The sequence below is a fragment of the Pecten maximus genome, chromosome 4 (genome assembly GCF_902652985.1).
Source record: "Pecten maximus chromosome 4, xPecMax1.1, whole genome shotgun sequence".
NCBI classification, from domain to species: Eukaryota; Metazoa; Mollusca; class Bivalvia; order Pectinida; family Pectinidae; genus Pecten; species Pecten maximus.
In genome coordinates, this window is record NC_047018.1 from 16,487,160 (window position 1) to 16,512,522 (window position 25,363).

General features: G+C 35.7%; 1 protein-coding gene across 5 annotated transcripts in view; it reads right to left on the minus strand.

Annotated features, from left to right (window-relative positions):
• Nucleotides 1–2,871: 2,871 nt before the first annotated feature.
• Nucleotides 2,872–25,363, minus strand: part of LOC117325377 (ras-related protein Rab-23-like) — a 33,038-nt gene continuing 10,546 nt past the window's right edge. For 3 of the 5 annotated variants that reach the window (XM_033881545.1, XM_033881549.1, XM_033881548.1), the window contains exons 2-8: nucleotides 20,613–21,034; nucleotides 20,212–20,297; nucleotides 12,147–12,223; nucleotides 9,741–9,820; nucleotides 9,367–9,449; nucleotides 8,915–8,998; nucleotides 2,872–6,979 (exon numbers count right to left, since the gene is read on the minus strand). In XM_033881545.1, coding sequence (XP_033737436.1) covers nucleotides 6,771–6,979; nucleotides 8,915–8,998; nucleotides 9,367–9,449; nucleotides 9,741–9,820; nucleotides 12,147–12,223; nucleotides 20,212–20,297; nucleotides 20,613–20,767 — 774 coding nt within the window. In that variant the 5' untranslated portion in view covers nucleotides 20,768–21,034 and the 3' untranslated portion in view covers nucleotides 2,872–6,770. Of the gene's footprint in view, nucleotides 6,980–8,914; nucleotides 8,999–9,366; nucleotides 9,450–9,740; nucleotides 9,821–12,146; nucleotides 12,224–20,211; nucleotides 20,298–20,612; nucleotides 21,035–21,253; nucleotides 21,334–22,424; nucleotides 22,540–25,363 lie in introns of those variants that run through there. The other 2 variants (XM_033881546.1, XM_033881547.1) reach the window with 2 other exon arrangements.

The window sequence follows — 25,363 nt, forward strand, 5'->3', positions numbered from 1 at the left end:
GAGCCTTCCAACATCATAGTGTACTGATGTAGAGGGGGGCTGGGGGCCACTTCTGAGCCTTCCAACATCATAGTGTACTGATGTAGAGGGGGGCTCGGGGCCACTTCTGAACCTTCCAACAGCATATACTGTAAATCGCTTATATTTCATGTGGGTTTTATCTTCATGTTAAGAAGCGAGGAGAATCAATAGTGAATCTAAATTCCTTGCGAATATTTGTACAAAAATCACAACTCTAGATGGCATCCATTTCTGTTGATTATTTAGCATATGGCATAATCACAAGCAAATCTGCTAGGCAACTATTACTTTTAAATTCAGACATGTTTAGAATGTACTTTTATATGACATCTCAGTATTGCTGACTGTAGATATACATCTGTAGAAATGTCAGAAGTCGAGCATGTATGTCAAAATAAATGGATTTGGAAAACCTCCACTCAACTCCCTCTTCAAACATAAAGGCACATGGAAAGTTCACATTTGTCAACTTACTATATGTGTGAGTTAGCCTGTACTCAGGTATGTATTACTTGACTTAAACACACAACATTTCAGGTATAGTCACATGACGCTATTAACGAAATGGTGACCGATATTATATTAATATCAGTGGCGATATAGGAGTCTTGAGGAGTCCATATCTCTAATAGCTGATCACTTGTGAATTTAGAGTAATTTATGGATTAGTCTTAACCCAAGACAGTAAGACAGTAGATCGCGGTTTGATGTTCAATGCATTATGTTTTATGTGTTCATTGTATATTGGTTATGGGAATGATTTGATAAGCTAATTAATGTAGAGTATGTAGGTGTTGTGAATGGTCAAATATGTATCAATCCTAAAATTGAATTCATTACAGGGATCATTAATTATATACTTGAAAATGAAATCAGTAGTAATTATGAAGATTGATTCGTAAATGTATGAATGATCATTGATTCGTAAATGTATGAATGATCAGCCAATAAAGAAGTTTCAAAAGCATCAATATAGGTACAGGGTTGCCACTTCTCACGTCCTCGATGGGAGACTCACGATATTGAAAGCTTTCTCCCACGAAGACCTGTCTCACGCAACGTGAGACAAAATCTCACATTTTTCAAAAAAATCTCCCTCCATATCACGTCAAGCCATTACTAAACATATATACCAGATTGCATGGCGTCCATCATGTCTGGTCTTTATCAAACACTAGGGCTGTGGTTTGTTTATGTATACACAGCAGGTGAAAAGGCAATTAGTCTGACATAATTAGGAGTGGGTATGAATTATCATTAATACTAATTACTATATCAAAACAGTATATGTGTTTTATTTTGTTATTAATTACAGTATTAGATCAGAACCATCAATTGACAATTCAGTAATAAAACTGTAGTTATGATGTAGAACAGAACCATCATTTCAGTAATAAAACCCTAATTATAATCAAGGTAAGAACCATCAATGCAGTAAGAAAACATTACTGTATTAAAGAACATCAGAATCATCAGTTCAGTAATAAAAGTTTACAATATTGTTGTAGATGATTTCAAAATACCAGTTCAGAAATGGGACTAGCATGCACACTCAAACACTGACGAGTAGTTGTTTATATTTAGTGGTTACCCGAGAATTAGTACACCCGACGAGGAGTGGACACTCAAACACTGACGGGTAGTTGTTTATATTTAGTAGTTACCCGAGGATTAGTACACCCGACAAGGAGTGTACACTCAAACACTGACGAGTTGGTGTCTATATTTAGTAGTTACATGAGGACGAGTACACCTGGCGAGGAGTGGACACTCAAACACTGACGAGTAGTTGTTTATATTTAGTAGTTACCTGAGGACGAGTACACCTGGCGAGGAGTGGACACTCAAACACTGACGAGTAGTTGTTTATATTTAGTAGTTACCTGAGGACGAGTACACCTGGCGAGGAGTGTACACTCAAACACTGACGAGTAGTTGTTTATATTTAGTAGTTACCCGAGGACGAGTACACCTGACGAGGAGTGTACACTCATACACTGACGAGTAGCTGTTTATATTTAGTGGTTACCTGAGGATGAGTATACCTGTATCTGATGAGGAGTGCCTGCTCAGACACTTTTTGTTTTTAGGATCCACACTCACTTTGTAAAGAGAATTTTTTTTGTAGATGATGGCTGCAGGTTACTTTTTTTTTGAAAGCTTAATATGTATATTTGTAGCAACAATCCTGAAAATCCTTATGTGCTCAAAGACCTTTTGTAGGTAATATTTTAGTTATTATTCAACCTACGATGCCTAATCTTTGTAATTGCTTAATATGCCAAAGTTTTTAATTTTACAAGTTACCAGAAAATACTGAGGCGATGTACATGTACACGTCTGTTATAAAATAAATGTTGTTTTTCTAAATCATCATGGTTGGTTTTATTATATTGGTTTTCTACTTAATCCATCAGTCAGTATGTACATGATTGTTTGGTGTATTCGATTAGGTCTCCAGTCTCACTCTATAGAGTTCTAACCTTTGTAAAGAGTCATACACTTGATGACCTTGATCAGGCCCATGCATGCACACTTCAAATTACATTGACTAGGGCCATACTATGGAAATGCCATTTATAAATAACATTGTTCAGATAAGAATTTTTACAAACATATCAAATATGACAGTCCTTTATTCCACCAATGTACATGTCAAAATGGTAGGGTGTTAGGGTTCTGAAGACGATGCTAACAAATGTTGACAACAGATTCATGGCCCCCTATCACTTCACATTACATCATTGGTGAACTAAGAATGCCCCCTTTTGGATTTAAAGTTTTCTGTTTAAAGCGTAGTACTAACAGTTAAAACAGTTCATTCTTACAAAGAGAAAAACAAAGTTTAGATGGAGTTCATATTGTTTATTTCATTCTATTACATATAAAAATCACTCAGATAATATGGATCTACAAAAATTGGTATGACAAAATTACAACTGTACAGTCACAAAGGAAAATATAAGACCGACTGAAATTTGTGATAAACTAAAACGCAGATGTTATTCATTTTACCCTTAAAACCTTTCCCATTAATTACAGTTCTACTGTTAACATGCCTACACAGCTGAGACACTTCCCCGTATCATGTCACAGGAACAGACTAAAGCAGCTACAACCTCTTGTCACCATAGAAACTATATACCTCTCTCTTATCACCATAACAACTGCACCCTTTCTCTTGTCACCATAGCAACTACAAATTTTGTCAAGTCATCACAGGGACTAAAACATCTCTCTTGTTATCATGACAACTACAACTTCTTGGGTCAGTCATCATAGCAACCACAACCTCTCTTGTCACAATAGTAACTGTCTTTATCAGGTCGCCATAGCATCCAAAACTGCTGTCAGATCATTTGAATGTACGACTGTAAACAATATACCAATATCTCTAGAACGTTAACTGATTCTGACATCTTTTTTTCTAAAAGCATATTTAAAACTAGCTGTAACAGCACAACACATGCATTATTCACAACACATGCATTATTACTACATTAATATTTAGTCTCCTTAGGGAAGAAAGTCGGAGACAAAAGTTTGCTTTGTCAATGTAAAATATGTCCCTACTATACCCTCGGGTTCACTTATAACTTCCAGGTTTACAAATTTATCCAAAATATTTCTAACATTAGCCAGAATTTCCCTGGAATATTGGCGTCCTTGAAAGTCTTACACCGACTGTAACAACTTCATCCTGTTTAGACTTTACCAATATACAATACATGCATCAGTACATGTACAGACAATGCACATATGTAAATACACAATACAGAACTATGGTGTTTGTGATTCAATTAAAATATCACTTAAAATGAAAGATGAGGAATTCACCTATGAAGAATAAAAAAAAGTTCATTCATTTGATGACTTGATAACTACAACGACCGTGAAATTAACTCAATTTCCTATAAATGATTTTTCTCACAAAATACCAGGCATTTGATAGCTACTATAAATAATGACATTTCACCAAAGCAGACAGATACACTACAATCTGTGCAGAATTATATATACCAAAATTAAAATTGAAAATAAAAACATTTGATCAGAGATACAAAATACACAAAAAATAAACTGATATTACCATCAGTCAGTGTCAGATCAAAAATAGATATTGCACTTTTAGGTTTTATAAACGTTGTACAAGTAAACAGGGAATCCTTGTAATAAGATCTCAGAATATTGTAAACGAGAACATTTACACAACATTGTGTACAATCATACAAAGGGCAGATAACCGTCACACGTTCTACAATGTAAGGCTGACAGGGGAGACAATCTAGAATGTCCTAACTGGACCATGATCAAATTCAATGGTTTTGGCAGAAATCACCAGTAACTTGTACCTAAAAATGTCTAGTATAAATTGTATTTGACAGTTCTAAATGAGTACTCGAAATCTGTCTGGTAGATAATAGTTTAAACATCACTGTAATGTACATTGATTACAGCAATGGGAAACATGTTTGTATAATGTAAATCAATTACAGCAATGCCAAACATGTTTGTATAATGTACATCAATTACAGCAATGCCAAACATGTTTGTATAATGCACATTAATTACAGCAATGTGAAACATGTTTGTATAATGTACATTGATTACAGCAATGTGAAACATGTTTGTATAATGTAAATCAATTACAGCAATATCAAACATGTTTGTATAATGTATATTAATTACAGCAATGTAAAATATTTGTTTGTATAGTCTACATTAAGTACAGCAACAATAAACATATATAAGGATTTAAGCCTCTGTAAAAATTACAAACTATCTTGGCCACAGCCTTGTGTATCAGCATTGTCAGTATACTGGAGCACTATGTAGCAAACCCTCAGTGGAACACATAGATTATAGCCGTAACGTGTAAACAATTAGATAATATCTATAGAGATCTACAGAGAAATCAGATCTTACAGAAATGTTTTTTGCATAGATTCTGTAAAATTCCTATTGGAATGGACGGTCAACTACTGAAAAAACATCAATACATTTTTTTCAGAAAGAAAGGCACAATCACATAAATCTATTTTATATCAGTAACCAATGAACTGATCATGATTGAACATCAGTTTAATAATTAATCCTTGAAATCTTGTGTTCTTAATCAGCAGCTTAAAGTTGTATTTGAGCAGGTCTTAACATCATCCAAGATTCTGTACTCGAGTACAAGAAACACAGGACCTATTTACACATTAGCATTAACTAGTATTTTTAAGTGATAAAGCTGAGTTGGAATGACATACACACAATATTCTATAATTTTGTAATAGCTAACTTTGAAAAAAAAATTCTGGCGTACCAGTTACAGTTAGTGGCTAGTTCATTAGGACAAGTTACTATTTACAAAGGCAAGAATACACATCTCCTACAGGCTATGTTAGAAATCAACAAAACCTAGCTATCTAGCATGTTTATGTATATAATGGCACAGACATCATTGGTAGGATTTGTTTGTATTTTCTGGCAAGTTCTGTTTACGTTTGTTTATTCTGTATAAAATCAAAGAAAATGGCCGGATACACATTTGACAAAAGGTAACTATTTAAAACTGGATAAATGTTGTTTTATGTAATATTACTTTCTTTTTTTTCTTTCTCTACTAAAACAAACTTTCTGTTTAGGCACAAATATTTATCTTTATTAAGTGACTAACAATCTGAAATGTAATTATCAATCCTGACTATTTAAGCAACACAATTATGGAAAGTTAGGCTGTCTTTTTGTAAGTTTTGTTTTAAAGCTCGGAACTACAAAATTTTGGCATTTTACACACTCCAACTTGGGTGATTATATAAGGTAAATTTTGTTAAGAACACTTTTTCAGTGAGTAAAATCTGTCAGTCTCATTAAGACTTGTTCTGACCACACAAAGTCAGAATGCTGAGTTTGGGGTTTACTAAAACCAAACTAAAACTATTGCCAAAAAGTTGGCATGGGAAGAGTGACAGCAAGATCATGTAGTTTTTTTGTGACTGATGGTGAAAACAATGTCTTTCAGATTCTCATTATTTTTCACCCTGAACTTTATGCAGGTACAATTTTATGTAATTTATAACACGGCACAAGTGTAACCTTGTTCATATAACCAATGTTATTTTGAATTTAGTCTCACATGTTGTCTTTTTTAACAGGGGAACATATTGTCTACTTTACTTAAAGTCTGTGTTGTTTTTTTTAAATTCAATTTGGTCCAATGCTATGATTTGCTGAATGTGATAATAAATGTTTTGTAAAAGACCTGAAGCACAACATTATTCAATCTGACCTTGATGACCGGTATCTGCTTGAACAAATCATTATTCAATCTGACCTTGATGACCGGTATCTGCTTGAACAAATCATTATTCAATCTGACCTTGATGACCGGTATCTATAGCATTTTACACACAGCATTATTTAATCCAAGCTTGATTGACCGGTATCTATAGCATTTTACACACAGCATTATTTAATCTGACCTTGATGACCGGTACCTATAGCATTTTACATACAGCATTATTTAATTTGAACTTTACGACCGGTACGTATACCTATAGCATTTTACATACTTCAAATCACAAAATACATTGAAACAAAACAGTGAGTAGAGTTACTGGTCCACAAACAATGAACACTTCAGAAGCTCGTTGTGAAGGAACCTCTTCTCTTGATTGGCTCCTGGATGTAGTCACATGATCAGAAGACTCCAGGTGTACAATAGGTCTATCACTTCCTTAGTAACATTTACAATCATGGTTCTATAATATAACACACTTTGTAGTCACTATTGCTTTCTTGCCCTGTGTCCTCCGTTTGCTGGGTTCCAGTTTAATTGTGGTATCCTCACCGTTTCGCATTTTAAATCGATGTTTGTGAGAAGCTTTACCATTTCCAGTTTTTTTGTTTTTATTTTTTGAACTGTCTTTATCCCTGGAATGATTAGTTATACCTCCGCTATCCATTAAACCTGAAACAAACAAACCTGAGCTAAGCAAAACTATCATATAAAGTAAAACTACCATATAAACTACCATATAAAGTAAAACTACCATATAAAGTAAAACTACCATATAAACTACCATATAAACTACCATATAAAGTAAAACTACCATATAAAGTAAAACTACCATATAAACTACCATATAAAGTAAAACTACCATATAAACTTCCTTATAAAGTAAAACTACCATATAAACTACCATATAAAGTAAAACTACCATATAAACTTCCTTATAAAGTAAAACTACCATATAAACTACCATATAAAGTAAAACTACCATATAAACTACCATATAAAGTAAAACTACCATATAAACTACCATATAAACTACCATATAAAGTAAAACTACCATATAAAGTAAAACTACCATATAAACTACCATATAAAGTAAAACTACCATATAAACTACCATATAAACTTCCTTATAAAGTAAAACTACCATATAAACTACCATATAAAGTAAAACTACCATATAAACTACCATATAAAGTAAAACTACCATATAAACTACCATATAATGTAAAACTTCCCTATAAAGTAAAACTACTATATAAAGTAAAACTACCATATAAACTACCCTATAAAGTAAAACTACTATATAAAGTAAAACTACCATATAAACTACCATATAAAGTAAAACTACCATATAAAGTAAAACTACCATATAAACTACCATATAAAGTAAAACTACCATATAAACTACCATACAAACTACCATATAAACTACCATATAAAGTAAAACTACCATATAAAGTAAAACTACCATATAAACTACCATATAATGTAAAACTTCCCTATAAAGTAAAACTACCATATAAACTACCATATTAAGTAAAACTACCATATAAAGTAAAACTACCATATAAACTACCATATAAAGTAAAACTTCCCTATAAAGTAAAACTACCATATAAACTACCATATAAAGTAAAACTACCATATAAACTACCATACAAACTACCATATAAACTACCATATAAAGTAAAACTACCATATAAAGTAAAACTACCATATAAACTACCATATAAAGTTAAACTACCATATAAACTACCATATAAACTACCATATAAAGTAAAACTACCATATAAAGTAAAACTACCTTATAAACTACCATATAAAGTAAAACTACCAGATAAACTACCATACAAACTACCATATAAAGTAAAACTACCATATAAACTACCATATAAACTACCTTATCAAGTAAAACTACCATATAAAGAAAAACTACCAGATAAACTACCATACAAACTACCATATAAACTACCATATAAAGTAAAACTACCATATAAACTACCATATAAACTACCTTATCAAGTAAAACTACTATATAAACTACCATATAAAGTAAAACTACCATATAAACTACCATAAAAAGTAAAACTACCAGATAAACTACCATACTAACTACCATATAAACTACCATATAAACTACCATATAAAGTAAAACTTCCTTATAAAGTAAAACTACCATATAAACTACAATATAAAGTAAAACTACCATATAAACTACAATATAAAGTAAAACTACCATATAAACTACCATATAAACTACCATATAAACTACCCTACCATATAAACTACCATATAAACTACCATATAAAGTAAAACTACCATATAAACTACAATATAAAGTAAAAATACAAAATACAGTCAAACTATATATATAGCTACATGTACCATACTTTAATATATTCGAATCTTAATATAATGACATGCAATTTGATAAACAGAAAACATCATCAAATCATACAGATATATATTACCTTGTTAGGTGTTACAGACTTCTGAGCCATCTAAGCAACAATACGCCAACATGACACCAAAAACAGTTGTAAATGCTAGTACTGATATAAATGTGATGCATTCACAATGTCATATATACAGTTGGTGATAATATACCTTGTCCAATGGAGATTTTTGGCTCTGGTTCTTCCACTTCACAATTGATTTGGTCCAAATACTTCTCGGAAAGGTACCGGAAAACTGAAATCATAATACTGAGGTTAGAGTGTTGATGATACTAGAATGTTAACAGATAAACTTCATATAGAAAGCAGTCCTAATGCAAGATTTATGTGAATTTTCACCACCTGTTAACTTTGTCCACCCAGTAAGAATGTAGTGAAAGTCCCTGCCCCTCTCCATTCTTCCCTTCTCTCATCTCTCCTTCCTGGTCCCTTTCTTCTCTCGCTCCTTCCTTGCACCTTTCTCACCCCTCCCCTTCACCTCTCTCACACCTCCGCTGCACCTCTCACCCCTACCCTACACCTCTCTCATTCCTCCCCTCCCCTTCCCATCCCCTCTCTCATTTTTCCCTTTTCCCACCCCTCCCTTATCTCTCTATATCTCACCCTCGTCCACATTGAGATTCTCCTTGACCGACGTCCGGTAGAACCGTAGTCGCAGCCTCTTCGCTAGGTCCTCTGCCTCTTCACTGCAACAATTTCAAAACATCTTCTGTGTAGCAACAATAGTGTATATGATAACCTGTACTATATAGTTCCTAATCTTTATTTATGTGATTCAGTTTTGCAACAAATGTAAATGTATTCCAAAATTTGGCAGTTTTAAGAAAAGTCAGAAATACACAAATACCTTTTGTACAATAGAATTAAGGTCAGAATCAACCTGTTGATGACTTTAAATTCACTGGTTGATTTAGATAGTTAAATCTACAATGACAATTTGAATACAAATGACAACCATTATATAGTTCTTGACTTACTCATTCACCACTGTGTCATCGATTAGGTCAATCTTATTCTGGATAATGACCATCCCGATCTCCCCTACCTCATCCTCAACCTGAAAGGTAGACAAGGTTAGATAGTGATTACAGGGAAATTAATGATTAAATCAAAGGTATGGATACCAGACAGTAGATAAAAAATACAGAAACAGGAATCAATCTGTTTGTACCAATACCCAATCACCACTAATCTGTTTGTCCCACATACAAACTAGCCATCACTAATCTGTTTGTCCCAGATACAAACTAGTCACCACTAATCTGTTTGCCCCACATACAAACTAGTCACCACTAATCTGTTTGTCCCACATACAAACTAGTCACCACTAATCTGTTTGTACAAATACCCAATCAACACTAATCTGTTTGTCCCACATACAAACTAGCCACCACTAATCTGTTTGTCCCACATACAAACTAGCCACCACTAATCTGTTTGTCCCACATACAAACTTGTCACCACTAATCTGTTTGTCCCTCATACAAACTTGTCACCACTAATCTGTTTGTCCCACATACAAACTTGTCATCACTAATCTGTTTGTCCCTCATACAAACTTGTCACCACTAATCTGTTTGTCCCACATACAAACTAGCCATCACTAATCTGTTTGTCCCTCATACAAACTAGCCATCACTAATCTGTTTGTCCCTCATACAAACTTGTCACCACTAATCTGTTTGTCCCTCATACAAACTAGCCATCACTAATCTGTTTGTCCCTCATACAAACTAGCCATCACTAATCTGTTTGTCCCTCATACAAACTTGTCACCACTAATCTGTTTGTCCCACACATACAAACTAGTCACCACTAATCTGTTTGTCCCACATACAAACTAGCCACCACTAATCTGTTTGTCCCTCATACAAACTTGTCACCACTAATCTGTTTGTCCCTCATACAAACTTGCCACCACTAATCTGTTTGTCCAACATACAAACTTGTCATCACTAATCTGTTTGTCCCTCATACAAACTTGTCACCACTAATCTGTTTGTCCCTCATACAAACTTGCCACCACTAATCTGTTTGTCCAACATACAAACTTGTCATCACTAATCTGTTTGTCCCTCATACAAACTTGTCACCACTAATCTGTTTGTCCCTCATACAAACTAGCCATCACTAATCTGTTTGTCCCTCATACAAACTAGCCATCACTAATCTGTTTGTCCCACACATACAAACTAGTCACCACTAATCTGTTTGTCCCACATACAAACTAGCCATCACTAATCTGTTTGTCCCTCATACAAACTAGCCATCACTAATCTGTTTGTCCCTCATACAAACTTGTCACCACTAATCTGTTTGTCCCACACATACAAACTAGTCACCACTAATCTGTTTGTCCCACATACAAACTAGCCACCACTAATCTGTTTGTCCCTCATACAAACTTGTCACCACTAATCTGTTTGTCCCTCATACAAACTTGTCATCACTAATCTGTTTGTCCCACATACAAACTTGTCACCACTAATCTGTTTGTCCCACACATACAAACTAGTCACCACTAATCTGTTTGTCCCACATACAAACTAGCCACCACTAATCTGTTTGTCCCTCATACAAACTTGTCACCACTAATCTGTTTGTCCCTCATACAAACTTGTCATCACTAATCTGTTTGTCCCACATACAAACTTGTCACCACTAATCTGTTTGTCTCTCATACAAACTAGTCACCACTTATCTGTTTGTCCCACACATACAAACTAGTCACCACTTATCTGTTTGTCCCACACATACAAACTAGTCACCACTTATCTGTTTGTCCCACACATACAAACTAGTCACCACTTATCTGTTTGTCCCACAAATACAAACTAGTCACCACTTATCTGTTTGTCCCACAAATACAAACTAGTCACCACTAATCTGTTTGTCCCTCATACAAACTAGTCACCACTTATCTGTTTGTCCCACAAATACAAACTAGTCACCACTTATCTGTTTGTCCCACAAATACTATGTTTCAGCCAAAGTTACTTCAGTCACTATAATTGGTCCACTATATCTAGTCCCTGTTTGTGGACGGCAAATTTTATCTTCTGTACACTGCTATATTAAGTCATCTCATGCTGCAGTTGTATTTATTTGTTAGAGGATGATAGGGTCATTAAGACAGTCCCACACCTATATGTACCTGTCTGCATAGGTAGGTGCATGAAATCAATAAATGTATCACAAACTCCAGATTTTATCGAAAGATGTTCATTTCCTATACCTGGAAGAAATTGTACCCATGTCTACTGCAATTCAATGAAAATGTTACTAGTATTTCATTGTTTCACAGCTACAGACTTACAGTTTGCTTTTTTAAATTTGTAACTCCTCCAGAATTTATTTCAAATGATTTCCCATAAGTAAACTACCTTTTTCTTCCATGATTCCACAGCTTCAAATGAATCTCGGTCAACTGTAGAAAACGCCAGCACGCAGGCCTGTGCTCCTAAAACAGACAATCGACAATAAGAAAAAGATCAATTCTACTTTAATCTGACTTGATAGGAAAAGAGAAACAATTGCTATCAAACCTTTGAATTGATTAAAATACATACATGGAGTTTTATATTTGTAGGTGGATACAAAACAATATAATATGAGGAAATCAATATTTTGTGCTGGGAATATTAGTAGAACAGGATTTACCAAAGCAGGTACGTATTAATTACTGAGAACATCACAGTGGGATCAGATTAGCCCGACACCTGGTGATAATCTGTATGGTGCTGTGGTCCGTCTAGAAGATTAGGTCCTGCGGCTCTCATATTCAAAACATAAGTCAGCTAATCAGAGGGTTCTTTTAAGTGTGCAGGTTAGAAAGTCACCTGCTGGGCCTAGAGTTAAACTCATTAACTCCTAATTGAGACATATATATATATACTAGCCATGTAAATGGGTCACGTATAGAGCTGGACTTCTAATGACCTTGTGTAAGAATGTGGCATTAAAAAGTTAGACCAGGCACATATCAACACCAAATTACATGTTGTATCCAGGTCTTACAGATGTTTTAATTTAAAGTCACACTAAACAAGATCTGGAGAGCCAAGGGCATCACTGATCAATTACAACCACACCAGATCTTGTACAGAGTTATATATCAACTTAGAATTTGTTTAAAATAGTAGCTTATAGATGCCCCTAACACTAACATGACAGTGGGGATTCTGACAAAGGAATCAGCAGCCCTTTGGTGTTATTTTATGTACTTATTATAACGTTGGTGATATAAGGTTAGATACTCCCTGACCTATCACATACATCATATTAAATTCAATATAATTGTACATAATTGTTGTTTATAATGATATAATAAATCTAGGTGTTAATTACACCAGACTGCCTGTATCAATACTTGGTACAAAATATCAATAAATGCTCAGTTATCAATAAAATTAGTGCTCCACTACCGTATTTGACTGTAGATTACGCTGTTACCATATTCTTATAAAAAGAATGTGACTGAAATGAAAATATACAATAACAATCAAGATTTGGGAGCAGTGTACATTAGTATGACATTGTTTGGACAATAAAGAATGAGACACTTTTACACTTGTATTAAAACAGATGATGATATGGGACTATCATGTCAATGGCAAGACTTATTAAGATTAAGAAATTCACAAAGCATAGAATGTACATGACTACTTTGTCCAAAAATGTGACAGACTATTTACTTACATATATATAAGTATATGGTTGGGGTGTTTATAAGGTCAAATGTGTGATTAAAATATTACCAATAATGGCCCGGTTATTGATTTAAACACTCCCCTATAAACAGCTATTGGGTTTGTTATACTTCGTCAGAATCTGTTACACTGATGTGTCATTGCCTTACATATACTGAGTCTGTATACCTTAACACTGATACTAAATTTAACACCACCGATTAGCTGCAGGAGCTCTGCGGGAGATCAGTGATGACTGCAGCATTATCCCCCTTGTGACACGCAAACAGATCTAGATGTATCTCAGAACTTGAGTGTTTTCCTTTGGGTCCGGCCAATCCCAGGACTTGTATGATTTCTACACTGATTTGACACATATATACATTGTACTGTATGTATCAAATTAAAGTATTTAATTTATCAGTGTAATATATGGGTCCTGTCTCCAATTTATCCATTTCATTCCATTATTCTTCATATCATAATTCAAATTAAAACGAAACATTAAGTAGATGGGTAACTGTGGATTACTGATGGTTTAATGCTATTTGTCCCCTGTGTGTGAATGGTAATTATATACCTTGTGTATACTACTTTACATATGGACTATGGCAGGTAAGTCCTATTTTAATTGTGGTGGTTATTCAAGGTGACAAAAGGTCAAATTTGATAGCGAAATTAATGACCCATAATAAACAATAGGTAAATCTTTACACCTGCAGCCCCCGGAGAGCGGATTAATCCTCGGGTATATAGGTGGCACTGCCTGTTGACACAGAGAGGCTACATTCATTACTAGGATTACAGTATTCAGTTGAAAAATCACAATACACTGTTTGTTTGTAAATGGTGTAAGTAACAATGCTAGGGGAACTTCTCCCACCAATGTCTTGTGTACATTGTTTGATAACGGAGAAATATTTACCTACCAGTTCTATACATTTAAACATTCAAATTGGAACCAAGTAAAAATGACTAACATGGGTCTGCCATGTCTGTGTTTTAGACAACAAGACCTATATATATGTAAGTCTGCCATGTCTGTGTTTTGGACAATAAGACCTATATATATGTAAGTCTGCCATGTCTGTGTTTTAGACAATAAGACCTATATATATATATCAGTCTACCATGTCTGTGTTTTAGACAATAAGACCTATATATATATATGTAAGTCTGCCATGTCTGTGTTTTAGACAATAAGACCTATATATATATATCAGTCTACCATGTCTGTGTTTTAGACAATAAGACCTATATATATCAGTCTGCCATGTCTGTGTTTTAGACAATCAGACCTATATATATATGTAAGTCTGCCATGTCTGTGTTTTAGACAATAAGACCTATATATATATATATATCAGTCTACCATGTCTTTGTTTTAGACATCATTGTATATTTACAAGCTAGCGCGCTTCATGGAATTTGCCTCTGTCCAGTTGGCATTCATATTGACTATGAATGCCAACTGAAACTATTAGTCTGCTATGTCTGCATGACTATCACACAGGACTAAAACACAGTTAAGCAAAGTTATGGGATTAAATAATCAAATTTAACCGATAGTTTGAATTGATATAGAGTAAATTAAGTAGAGGTATGATAATGAATTTAACCGTTACTTTGGTATAGAGTATATTAAGTAGAGGTACACTTTAAACATAATTATAGGATCTACATGTTACACATATCTAATGCTGTAGTGTTACATGTATCCTAATATCTGATAAACCTACCAGATATCATTGTCAAATGCCATTGCTCATTATATGACCACTATATGACACCATATAACTATAAGCATATACAGAAATCCAGATATTGATGGAGACTATACCTGGCAACTAATATGTGTATAAATGAATCTATCAATATTGATAATTTCTGTAGTTTAAATTTAATAACTTAATATAAGGTTCTACATATTAGGCACAAGTGAAGAAATGTAAATTCAAACTTACTGGCCTGTGGTTTAAAGCCATCTTTATTACATCACTTTATGCTGTTCATTTTTTTGCTATTAATGGGATCTTAATGAATATTATAGGCAGTGTTTTTTTTTTCAAAATGAGGATCTAATAATCACTGGTGTGACAAATTGAGAATCTCACTCTAATTATTGGCAAGTATAGTATATTTTATGTGCAGAGGCAACCTGAAATACAATGCTTAATGGATCTGTTCACCTGGGCCCAACATTGATACAGATAAGGATCACACTGTTACATCAGAACCATGTTGTAATGATAGTGAGGTTACATCAGAACAATGTTGTAGAGACAGTGAGTTTACATCAGAACAATGTTGTAGAGATAGTGAGGTTACATCAGAACAATGTTGTAGAGACAGTGAGGTTACATCAGAACAATGTTGTATAGACTGAGGTTACATCAGAACAATGTTGTATAGACTGAGGTTACATCAGAACAATGTTGTAGAGAGACAGTGAGGTTACATCAGAACAATGTTGTATAGACTGAGGTTACATCAGTGCAATGTTGTAGAGAGACAGTGAGGTTACATCAGAACAATGTTGTAATGACAGTGAGGTTACATCAGAACAATGTTGTAGAGATAGTGAGGTTACATCAGAACAATGTTGTAGAGACTGAGGTAACATCAAAACAATGTTGTATAGACTGAGGTTACATCAGAACAATGTTGTAGAGACGGTGAGGTTACATCAAAACAATGTTGTATAGACTGAGGTTACATCAGAACAATGTTGTAGAGACGGTGAGGTTACATCAGAACAATGTTGTAATGACAGTGAGGTTACATCAGAACAATGTTGTAGAGACAGTGAGGTTACATCAGAACAATGTTGTAGAGACAGTGAGGTTACATCAGAACAATGTTGTAATGATAGTGAGGTTACATCAGAACAATGTTGTAGAGACTGAGGTTACATCAGTACAATGTTGTAGTGATAGTGAGGTTACATCAGTACAATGTTGTAGAGATAGTGAGGTTACATCAGAACAATGTTGTAGAGATAGTGAGGTTACATCAGAACAATGTTGTAGAGACTGAGGTTACATCAGAACAATGTTGTAGAGACAGTGAGGTTACGTCAGAACAATGTTGTAGAGATAGTGAGGTTACATCAGAACAATGTTGTAGAGATAGTGAGGTTACATCAGAACAATGTTGTAGAGATAGTGAGGTAACATCAGAACAATGTTGTAGAGACAGTGAGGTTACATCAGAACAATGTTGTAATGATAGTGAGGTTACATCAGAACAATGTTGTAGAGACTGAGGTTATATAATTACATCAGAACAATGTTGTAGAGACAGTGAGGTTACATCAGAACAATGTTGTAATGATAGTGAGGTTACATCAGAACAATGTTGTAGAGATAGTGAACAAAGTTCAATCTTGACCTTTAAATTGGCCTGGTTTGTAGTAGAGACATATCAACACTCCCCGACATCTCCCCCCCCCCCTCCCCTTCCCCCCTCCTCTAATTTGGTAATAGTGAATTAGGTACAAGTGTATACAAATTGGAATTATGTAGATATATATATATATATATATATATATACAAATACCCAAATAGCCTCCTCTACATTTCCTTCCATATATGCATATACACTTCCAAATGTGAATACCCAATAGACTATGAAAATTACACAATTCTAATAAGTATATGCAATGATTTGGTTTATCTTAATACACAAACTTCTTTTCTGGAAGGCAAAGACTTTAGGAGACACAGTAATTGAGATATAAAGCGCTGTAGAGTTTTGTTTTTATGTGGTTTTGGTGTTTATACAGAACGACATGTAAAAACCACTAAAGTAATTTATGATGGTGTCATTCATGTTGGTTTTACCTCAAAATTCTTTAGTTATATGAAGTCATACAACATTGCATGTCCTCATATTTAAATTATTCCACAGAGTTTGACCTTAATTACAGTAAGTCTAGCTTGGTGGCATTGAACAATGCCACAAAGTTTGGCCTTACAAAAAGCATCGGTAGCAGTGATTAATGCCGCAAAGTTTGGCCTTAACTCAGTAGTAAGCCTTAGTGGCACTGATCAAAGCCACAAAGTTTGGCCTTACCTCTATAGTAAGCCTTGGTGGCACTGATTAATGCCACTAAGTTTGGCCATACCTCTATAGTAAGCCTTGGTGGCACTGATTAATGCCACACATGTAGTACAGTTTGGCCTTACCTCTATAGTAAGCCTTGGTGCCACTGATCAATGCCACACATGTAGTACAGTTTGGCCTTACCTCTATAGTAAGACTTGGTGGCACTGATCAAAGCCACAAAGTTTGGCCTTACCTCTGTAGTAAGCCTTAGTGGCACTGATTAATGCCACTAAGTTTGGCCATACCTCTATAGGAAGCCTTGGTGGCACTGATTAATGCCACACATGTAGTACCGTTTGGCCTTACCTCTATAGTAAGCCTTGGTGCCACTGATCAATGCCACACATGTAGTACAGTTTGGCCTTACCTCTATAGTAAGCCTTGGTGCCACTGATTAATGCCACACATGTAGTACAGTTTGGCCTTACCTCTATAGTAAGCCTTGGTGCCACTGATTAATGCCACAAAGTTTGGCCATACCTCTGTAGTAAGCCTTGGTGCCACTAATTAATGCCACACATGTAGTACAGTTTGGCCTTACCTCTATAGCAAGCCTTGGTGCCACTGATCATGCCACAAAGTTTGGCCTTACCTCTATAGTAAGCCTTAGTGCCACTGATCAACACCACAAAGTTTGGCCTTACCTCTATAGTAAGCCTTGGTGCCACTGATCAATGCCACAAAGTTTGGCCTTACCTCTATAGTAAGCCTTGGTGCCACTGATCAATGCCACAAAGTTTGGCCTTACCTCTGTAGTAAGACTTAGTGGCACTGATTAATGCCACAAAATTAGGCCTTACCTCTGTAGTAAGCCTTAGTGCCACTGATCAACGCCACAAATTTTTACCTTACCTCTATAGTAAGCCTTGGTGGCACTGATCAATGCCACAAAGTTTGGCCTTACCTCTAAAGTAAGCCTTGGTGCCACTGATTAATGCCACACATGTAGTACAGTTTGGCCTTACCTCTATAGTAAGCCTTGGTGCCACTGATTAATGCCACACATGTAGTACAGTTTGGCCTTACCTCTATAGTAAGTCTTGGTGCCACTGATCAATGCCACACATGTAGTACAGTTTGGCCTTACCTCTATAGTAAGCCTTAGTGCCACTGATCAACGCCACAAAGTTTGGCCTTACCTCTATAGTAAGCCTTGGTGGCACTGATCAATGCCACAAAGTTTGGCCTTACCTCTAAAGTAAGCCTTTGTGCCACTGATTAATGCCACAAAGTTTGGCCATTCCTCTATAGTAAGCCTTTGTGCCACTGATTAATACCACACATGTAGTACAGTTTGGCCTTACCTCTAAAGTAAGCCTAAGTGCCACTGATCAACGCCACAAATTTTTCCCTTACCTCTATAGTAAGCCTTGGTGGCACTGATCAATGCCACAAAGTTTGGCCTTACCTCTAAAGTAAGCCTTTGTGCCACTGATTAATGCCACAAAGTTTGGCCTTACCTCTAAAGTAAGCCTTTGTGCCACTGATTAATGCCACAAAGTTTGGCCATACTTCTATAGTAAGCCTTTGTGCCACTGATCAATGCTACACATGTAGTACAGTTTGGCCTTACCTCTAAAGTAAGCCTTGGTGCCACTGATTAATGCCACACATGTAGTACAGTTTGGCCTTACCTCTATAGTAAGTCTTGGTGCCACTGATTAATGCCACACATGTAGTACAGTTTGGCCTTACCTCTATAGTAAGCCTTGGTGCCACTGATCAATGCCACACATGTAGTACAGTTTGGCCTTACCTCTATAGTAAGCCTTGGTGCCACTGATCAATGCCACAAAGTTTGGCCTTACCTCTAAAGTAAGCCTTGGTGCCACTGATTAATGCCACACATGTAGTACAGTTTGGCCTTACCTCTATAGTAAGCCTTGGTGCCACTGATTAATGCCACACATGTAGTACAGTTTGGCCTTACCTCTGTAGTAAGCCTTAGTGGCACTGATTAATGCCACAAAGTTTGGCCATACCTCTATAGTAAGCCTTGGTGGCACTGATCAATGCCACACATGTAGTACAGTTTGGCCTTACCTCTATAGTAAGCCTTGGTGCCACTGATTAATGCCACACATGTAGTACAGTTTGGCCTTACCTCTATAGTAAGCCTTGGTGCCACTTATCAATGCCACACATGTAGTACAGTTTGGCCTTACCTCTATAGTAAGCCTTGGTGCCACTGATCAATGCCACACATGTAGTACAGTTTGGCCTTACCTCTATAGTAAGCCTTGGTGCCACTGATCAATGCCACACATGTAGTACAGTTTGGCCTTACCTCTATAGTAAGCCTTGGTGCCACTGATCAATGCCACACATGTAGTACAGTTTGGCCTTACCTCTATAGTAAGCCTTGGTGCCACTGATTAATGCCACACATGTAGTACAGTTTGGCCTTACCTCTATAGTAAGCCTTGGTGCCACTTATCAATGCCACACATGTAGTACAGTTTGGCCTTACCTCTATAGTAAGCCTTGGTGCCACTGATCAATGCCACACATGTAGTACAGTTTGGCCTTACCTCTGTAGTAAGCCTTGGTGCCACTGATCAATGCCACACATGTAGTACAGTTTGGCCTTACCTCTATAGTAAGCCTTGGTACCACTGATCAATGCCACACATGTAGTACAGTTTGGCCTTACCTCTATAGTAAGCCTTGGTGATAGCATCAAACTCCTCCTGTCCAGCGGTATCCCACAACATCAGTCTCACATCCTCATTGTTTACTCTGTAATACATGTAACAAACTTTTATAATCGTAGGAAAAGTAGGGTGAGATATAATTTAGTAAGATAACCTCACAAGTCTCTATCAATAAATATAGTTAATAGTTTTAGGTTCCAGCTGATACTAACTTCTTCAGTGGAACATTATTTGGTTGTACATGTAGTTATATATATATTGTAATAGATCATTTAAAGCCAATCTCATTGGTTTTCCCTATTATCAGATCATATCTGGAAACACTAACTGTGAGACTTGAGACATTTTACCTTACAATACACAATGGTATTAAGCCATACATAAATTGCTGTGTACTTACTCTATCTGCCGCTCCAGAAAGTCCACACCAATGGTTTTCTTGTATTCCTTGGTGAAGATTCCCTTACAGTAGCGTTGGATCATGCTGGACTTTCCCACAGCTCCGTTCCCTACAATAACGACCTTGATGGCCGTTTCCATATCCTCTTCCCGCATGATTAAAGTTTAAAGGTCACACAGGTCAAGGTCATTAAAGACACAGAGGTCAAGGTCACACATTCTAGTTTTGTACAAAAACACAAAGAAAAATTCCACACGGTTTCTTGTTGATATCACATGACAAGATATTGGTCTTTACATATTTATATTGCTATTGATCCCGTTTAGAGCCTGCAAAGTTGTAGACAGGTTTCAGGCATAAATCACAAATAACAGATACAGAACTGGTCTCCTCCATCACATCCAGGTACGCCTACAGTAGACCTGGAAATACAGAAACAGGCACGTATAAGTCACCCAGGCGTTTAGCTGTATCAGATAACACACAAGATGATCCTTGATAATTCTTTACATCTTACATATTACACACTTAAGTATTCTTATCTGGCTGATTTAAGCTTGAAATTATTTCATTTAAGACTGATAAATATGATAAAATTATGTAAATTCAAATGCAGTGATATGACAATTGAATTAATATACCTAGTTACTCAATTGTAGAATGGTCCATATACCCACAGAAACCAGCAAAGGTCCCATCCTCACCAACTAACCCTGGATATCTGAATAAAGTCCCATTTACATATTAAAGACATCAAGATGATCCTAGACATATACGGCTGGGAAGTTTACTGCATGACAGCATTTTACAACCCATTAAATTTGACTGAAGGCAAAATATAATGGAGATATATTAAGTCTGAAAAATGAAATAGCCTTGAGTCGTTATCAAATAGTGGAGATATTTGTAAAATGCCCCTTTAGCTTGTATCCTCATCAACAACATGTTTAGAGTCCTGTTCTGTGGTAACATTCTCCTTTCTTTTATTATACTGCACTCTAACTTCTGGCTGAGGTAGGACAATTTCCAGGGCAGAAAAGTCAGGGCAAAATCAGAAATTTTGTTAACATGACAAGTTATTTTGATAAAAATATAATATAGGGTAAATAAAATAGAGAGCAATAATGTAAGTAAAAGAACCAGATAGATATATGAAACAGCACAGAAAATAAACATTAGGTGCTTATGATATATATACAGGTCAATTCAAAACAGCTTTTGAATAATATATACATTTATTGCATTTTTGCCAGTTAAATATCAAACTAATAAAACTTATATTTTCAATGCAGCAATGAGCAGTTTTTCATTTTTGACCAATCAGAGTCAATCTTAAGCTTTGTTATCACCTCATTGAAACTTGCTGATTTTTCCAATCAAAGCAGTGGTAGATAAATTGGTTATTTTGCTGTATTTCTGAAACATTCAGACTAGTTTTTGACAAAATACTAACTTGACGTTTCGCTATTCATGCACAAATTCCCCGATAACAGCAGAAAACTCTCAAATTGCTTTGACCAGTCCTTATATTACACTGACATGTTTCACACTTACAAAAGTATACCTACACATACGTGCAACCATTACAATGGCAAAGTGATCAAATTCAATGTCAGACTTTAATTAAGTATGTATATATGTTTTCTCTCACTTGTGCTCTAGTCCCTGGGAGTGAAAGGTCACACATTTTTACATTTTTTTTCTGTATACAAAAGCACGGCATAATCACTCTATGACAATAGGCTTTCTTTACGATATTGACTAAGAGATATAATTGATCCAAGCACCATGTTCACTTTTTCTTTGACTCACATTAACTCTTCAATGGTAAAATGGCCCCGACAAAGATAGAACCAGCCTTCACTACTGGCCCACAATGCTGCTTTATCTACAGTCAAGTGTCCGATACCAGTTCAATTATTCTGGTTTAATGACATGAATCAGCATATTGAGATCTTCTATCTCGGCCATCGAGGACTTGTTCTGCTTTAGGGTTTACACTGAATTTCTAGTTCAATGAACTATGTACAGCTGTGGACAAGTTCCCACCAATCTGTAAGTTGAGCATCCGTTACTCCACTTGTTTAAAATGGTCTATAAATATTGTTGGTACGTCATTATCACTGGTGGTTAGGGCACAATTATACAGGTATCGGGTACTGGTAAATATAGGTGTCCAGTTTTGTAAGTGTATAGGTACCCAGTAGATAAAAGGTGATACAATGACATTGGAAACTAGGCTAAGAAGGTGTTGACATTACTGAGTATGTGTATTATATACTCCCATCATTGACCGTAAGATTGTACTCTAGGGTATCTATTAACAATACAACATTACAACATCATACAAAATCATTTAGAGTAACATTAAGTAATAGGGATGCCTTTGATTATATGCATGTCAAAATGCTCCTTGGACTTATTATAGCTTTCAATAGGTCAATGCTCAAGATCAATACGCCAATAGTGCAGACCACAAAGCCAATGCCCCAGACCAATAAGCCATGACCCGAGACCAATAAGCCATGACCCAAGACCAATAAGCCATGACCCAAGACCAATAAGCCATGACCCGAGACCAATAAGCCATGACCCAAGACCAATAAGCCATGACCCAAGACCAATAAGCCAATGCCTCAGACCTATATGCCAAGGCCCTAGATCGACCAATAAGTCAATACCCCAGCCTATAGGCCAATACGTATACCTCAGACCTATAGGTCAACACCCTAGCCCAACAGACCAATACTCCCACACCGATAGGACAAAACATAGACCTATAGGCCAACACCCCAGACCAACAACCTAGATCTATATACATGTATAGGCAAACACCCCAGACCAACACCCAACCCCCAAACTTTATTGCTTACTATACGTATGAGTGCATGTCTCAGGATACATTTTCTTGTGGAGGTGAGCAATCAATCTTACAAATATATGAATTATGTATCAAAGGGACTAGACTTGTTATGATTCCCAGTTATATAAATAATATATTGGACATGAGAGAGGTGTCAATTTTCTGGCCCCTACAGTGGTTCTGATGTGTTTTGATTCATTATAACATAGGCCAGAATTGATTGAAGTCAAACACGAAATCTCCCAGAGTCTAGTACATCATTATAATGTGTAAAGAGAAACAATTAACATTGCCACAGTGACTGTAAATATCACATTAATCTCAGAACCTAGCTTTCATCTGATCCTTGTGACCTTATAATTCCACTAATGCCTCACATTCAGACCCATTACACATGTTCTGTTACACTTTATAATTCAAATTTCAACAATTAACAGGGTTTTCTAAGGACTTGGATCCTCATGATTATGAAGATTGCTCACTGTATCAAGGAACAATCTTTACCATAAAAATGTGATCTTAGATTCACAATGTCACAACATTAATGTAAATTTTCAGTCAGAAAATCATTCAAGGCCTATATGGAGCATTGACATGGCCAAAGGAAAGACAAACATCCATGTACAACACTGAACATGTAATCAGCTTGTATATATGCTTTTGCTGATTTTACACAAAAAAATTATGTACTGTTGACAAATCTTATTACTTTCCAAGATCAATGATAAATCTTCTGTTCATATCTCAAAATCAAAAACTCCAGTCCACTAATTCAAGTGGAATGTGTATTTACCAAGAAGACTTTCTCTGTGGCAGTATTCAATGTGTACTGTACATATCACAGTTAAATACTAAATGATACTGATTGAAATACCAGATTTACTTTCAAAAGGATTAATTTCAATGCAAAAAACGTTAAGTAAAACATCAATTAAAGAAATTCTTTAATGCTTTTCTGACAGGAGATGTTTGTGAGGAGGTCTTTGTCTGACAAACAATGCAAACAAGATGCCGCTGGTTAGAGCCTATTGATTGTGTGTGATCCGTAAATTAAACATGCTCAGTAATTGTCCCTATACTCAACACCAGTTGGTATATTACTACCAGACATTGCTGATTTTACATTTTGTACTATAATAAACCTATACTAATATATAATATTACTAATTTAAGTTATGAGCTAATAAATCTGAGACATACATTGAATGTATACCTAATACATACTTATGCAAGAGTGGTCATGTATTGTATATAAATGTCATGGTATAGATGAAATCAAAACTTTAGCTGTTAATTGTTCTCTTTAAGAATTCCCTACCACTAGCCTAAAGGGAAACTTGAATTATCACAGCTGGTATGTCAATCTGTACTCAACTTTTTCAAAACTCTCTCCATCCTAAATGTTGCCCCTCAGAGTATGATAACCACAGTACGCAGGTTCTATAGTCGAGACTTCAGATTTTCAATTTACAAAGTAGTGCTGCAGAATTACTGGTTTCCTGGTTAAGGGCATTCTGTTTTGGTTGCTTATTTGGACAAACTGATTAGTGGTTGCTGATTAATGGGACAGACAAATTATAGTGGTGGCTGGTTAGTGATTGAGACATCTATTTTAGTGGCTGGTTAGTGAGACATCAATTTTAGTGGCTGGTTAGTGAGACATCCATTTTAGTGGTTGGTTAGTGAGAAAACCATTTTAGTGGCTGGTTAGTGAGACATCCATTTTAGTGGTTGGTTAGTGAGACATCCATTTTAGTGGTTGGTTAGTGAGAAAGCCATTTTAGTGGCTGGTTAGTGAGACATCCATTTTAGTGGTTGGTTAGTGAGAAAGCCATTTTAGTGGCTGGTTAGTGAGACATCCATTTTAGTGGCTGGTTAGTGAGACATC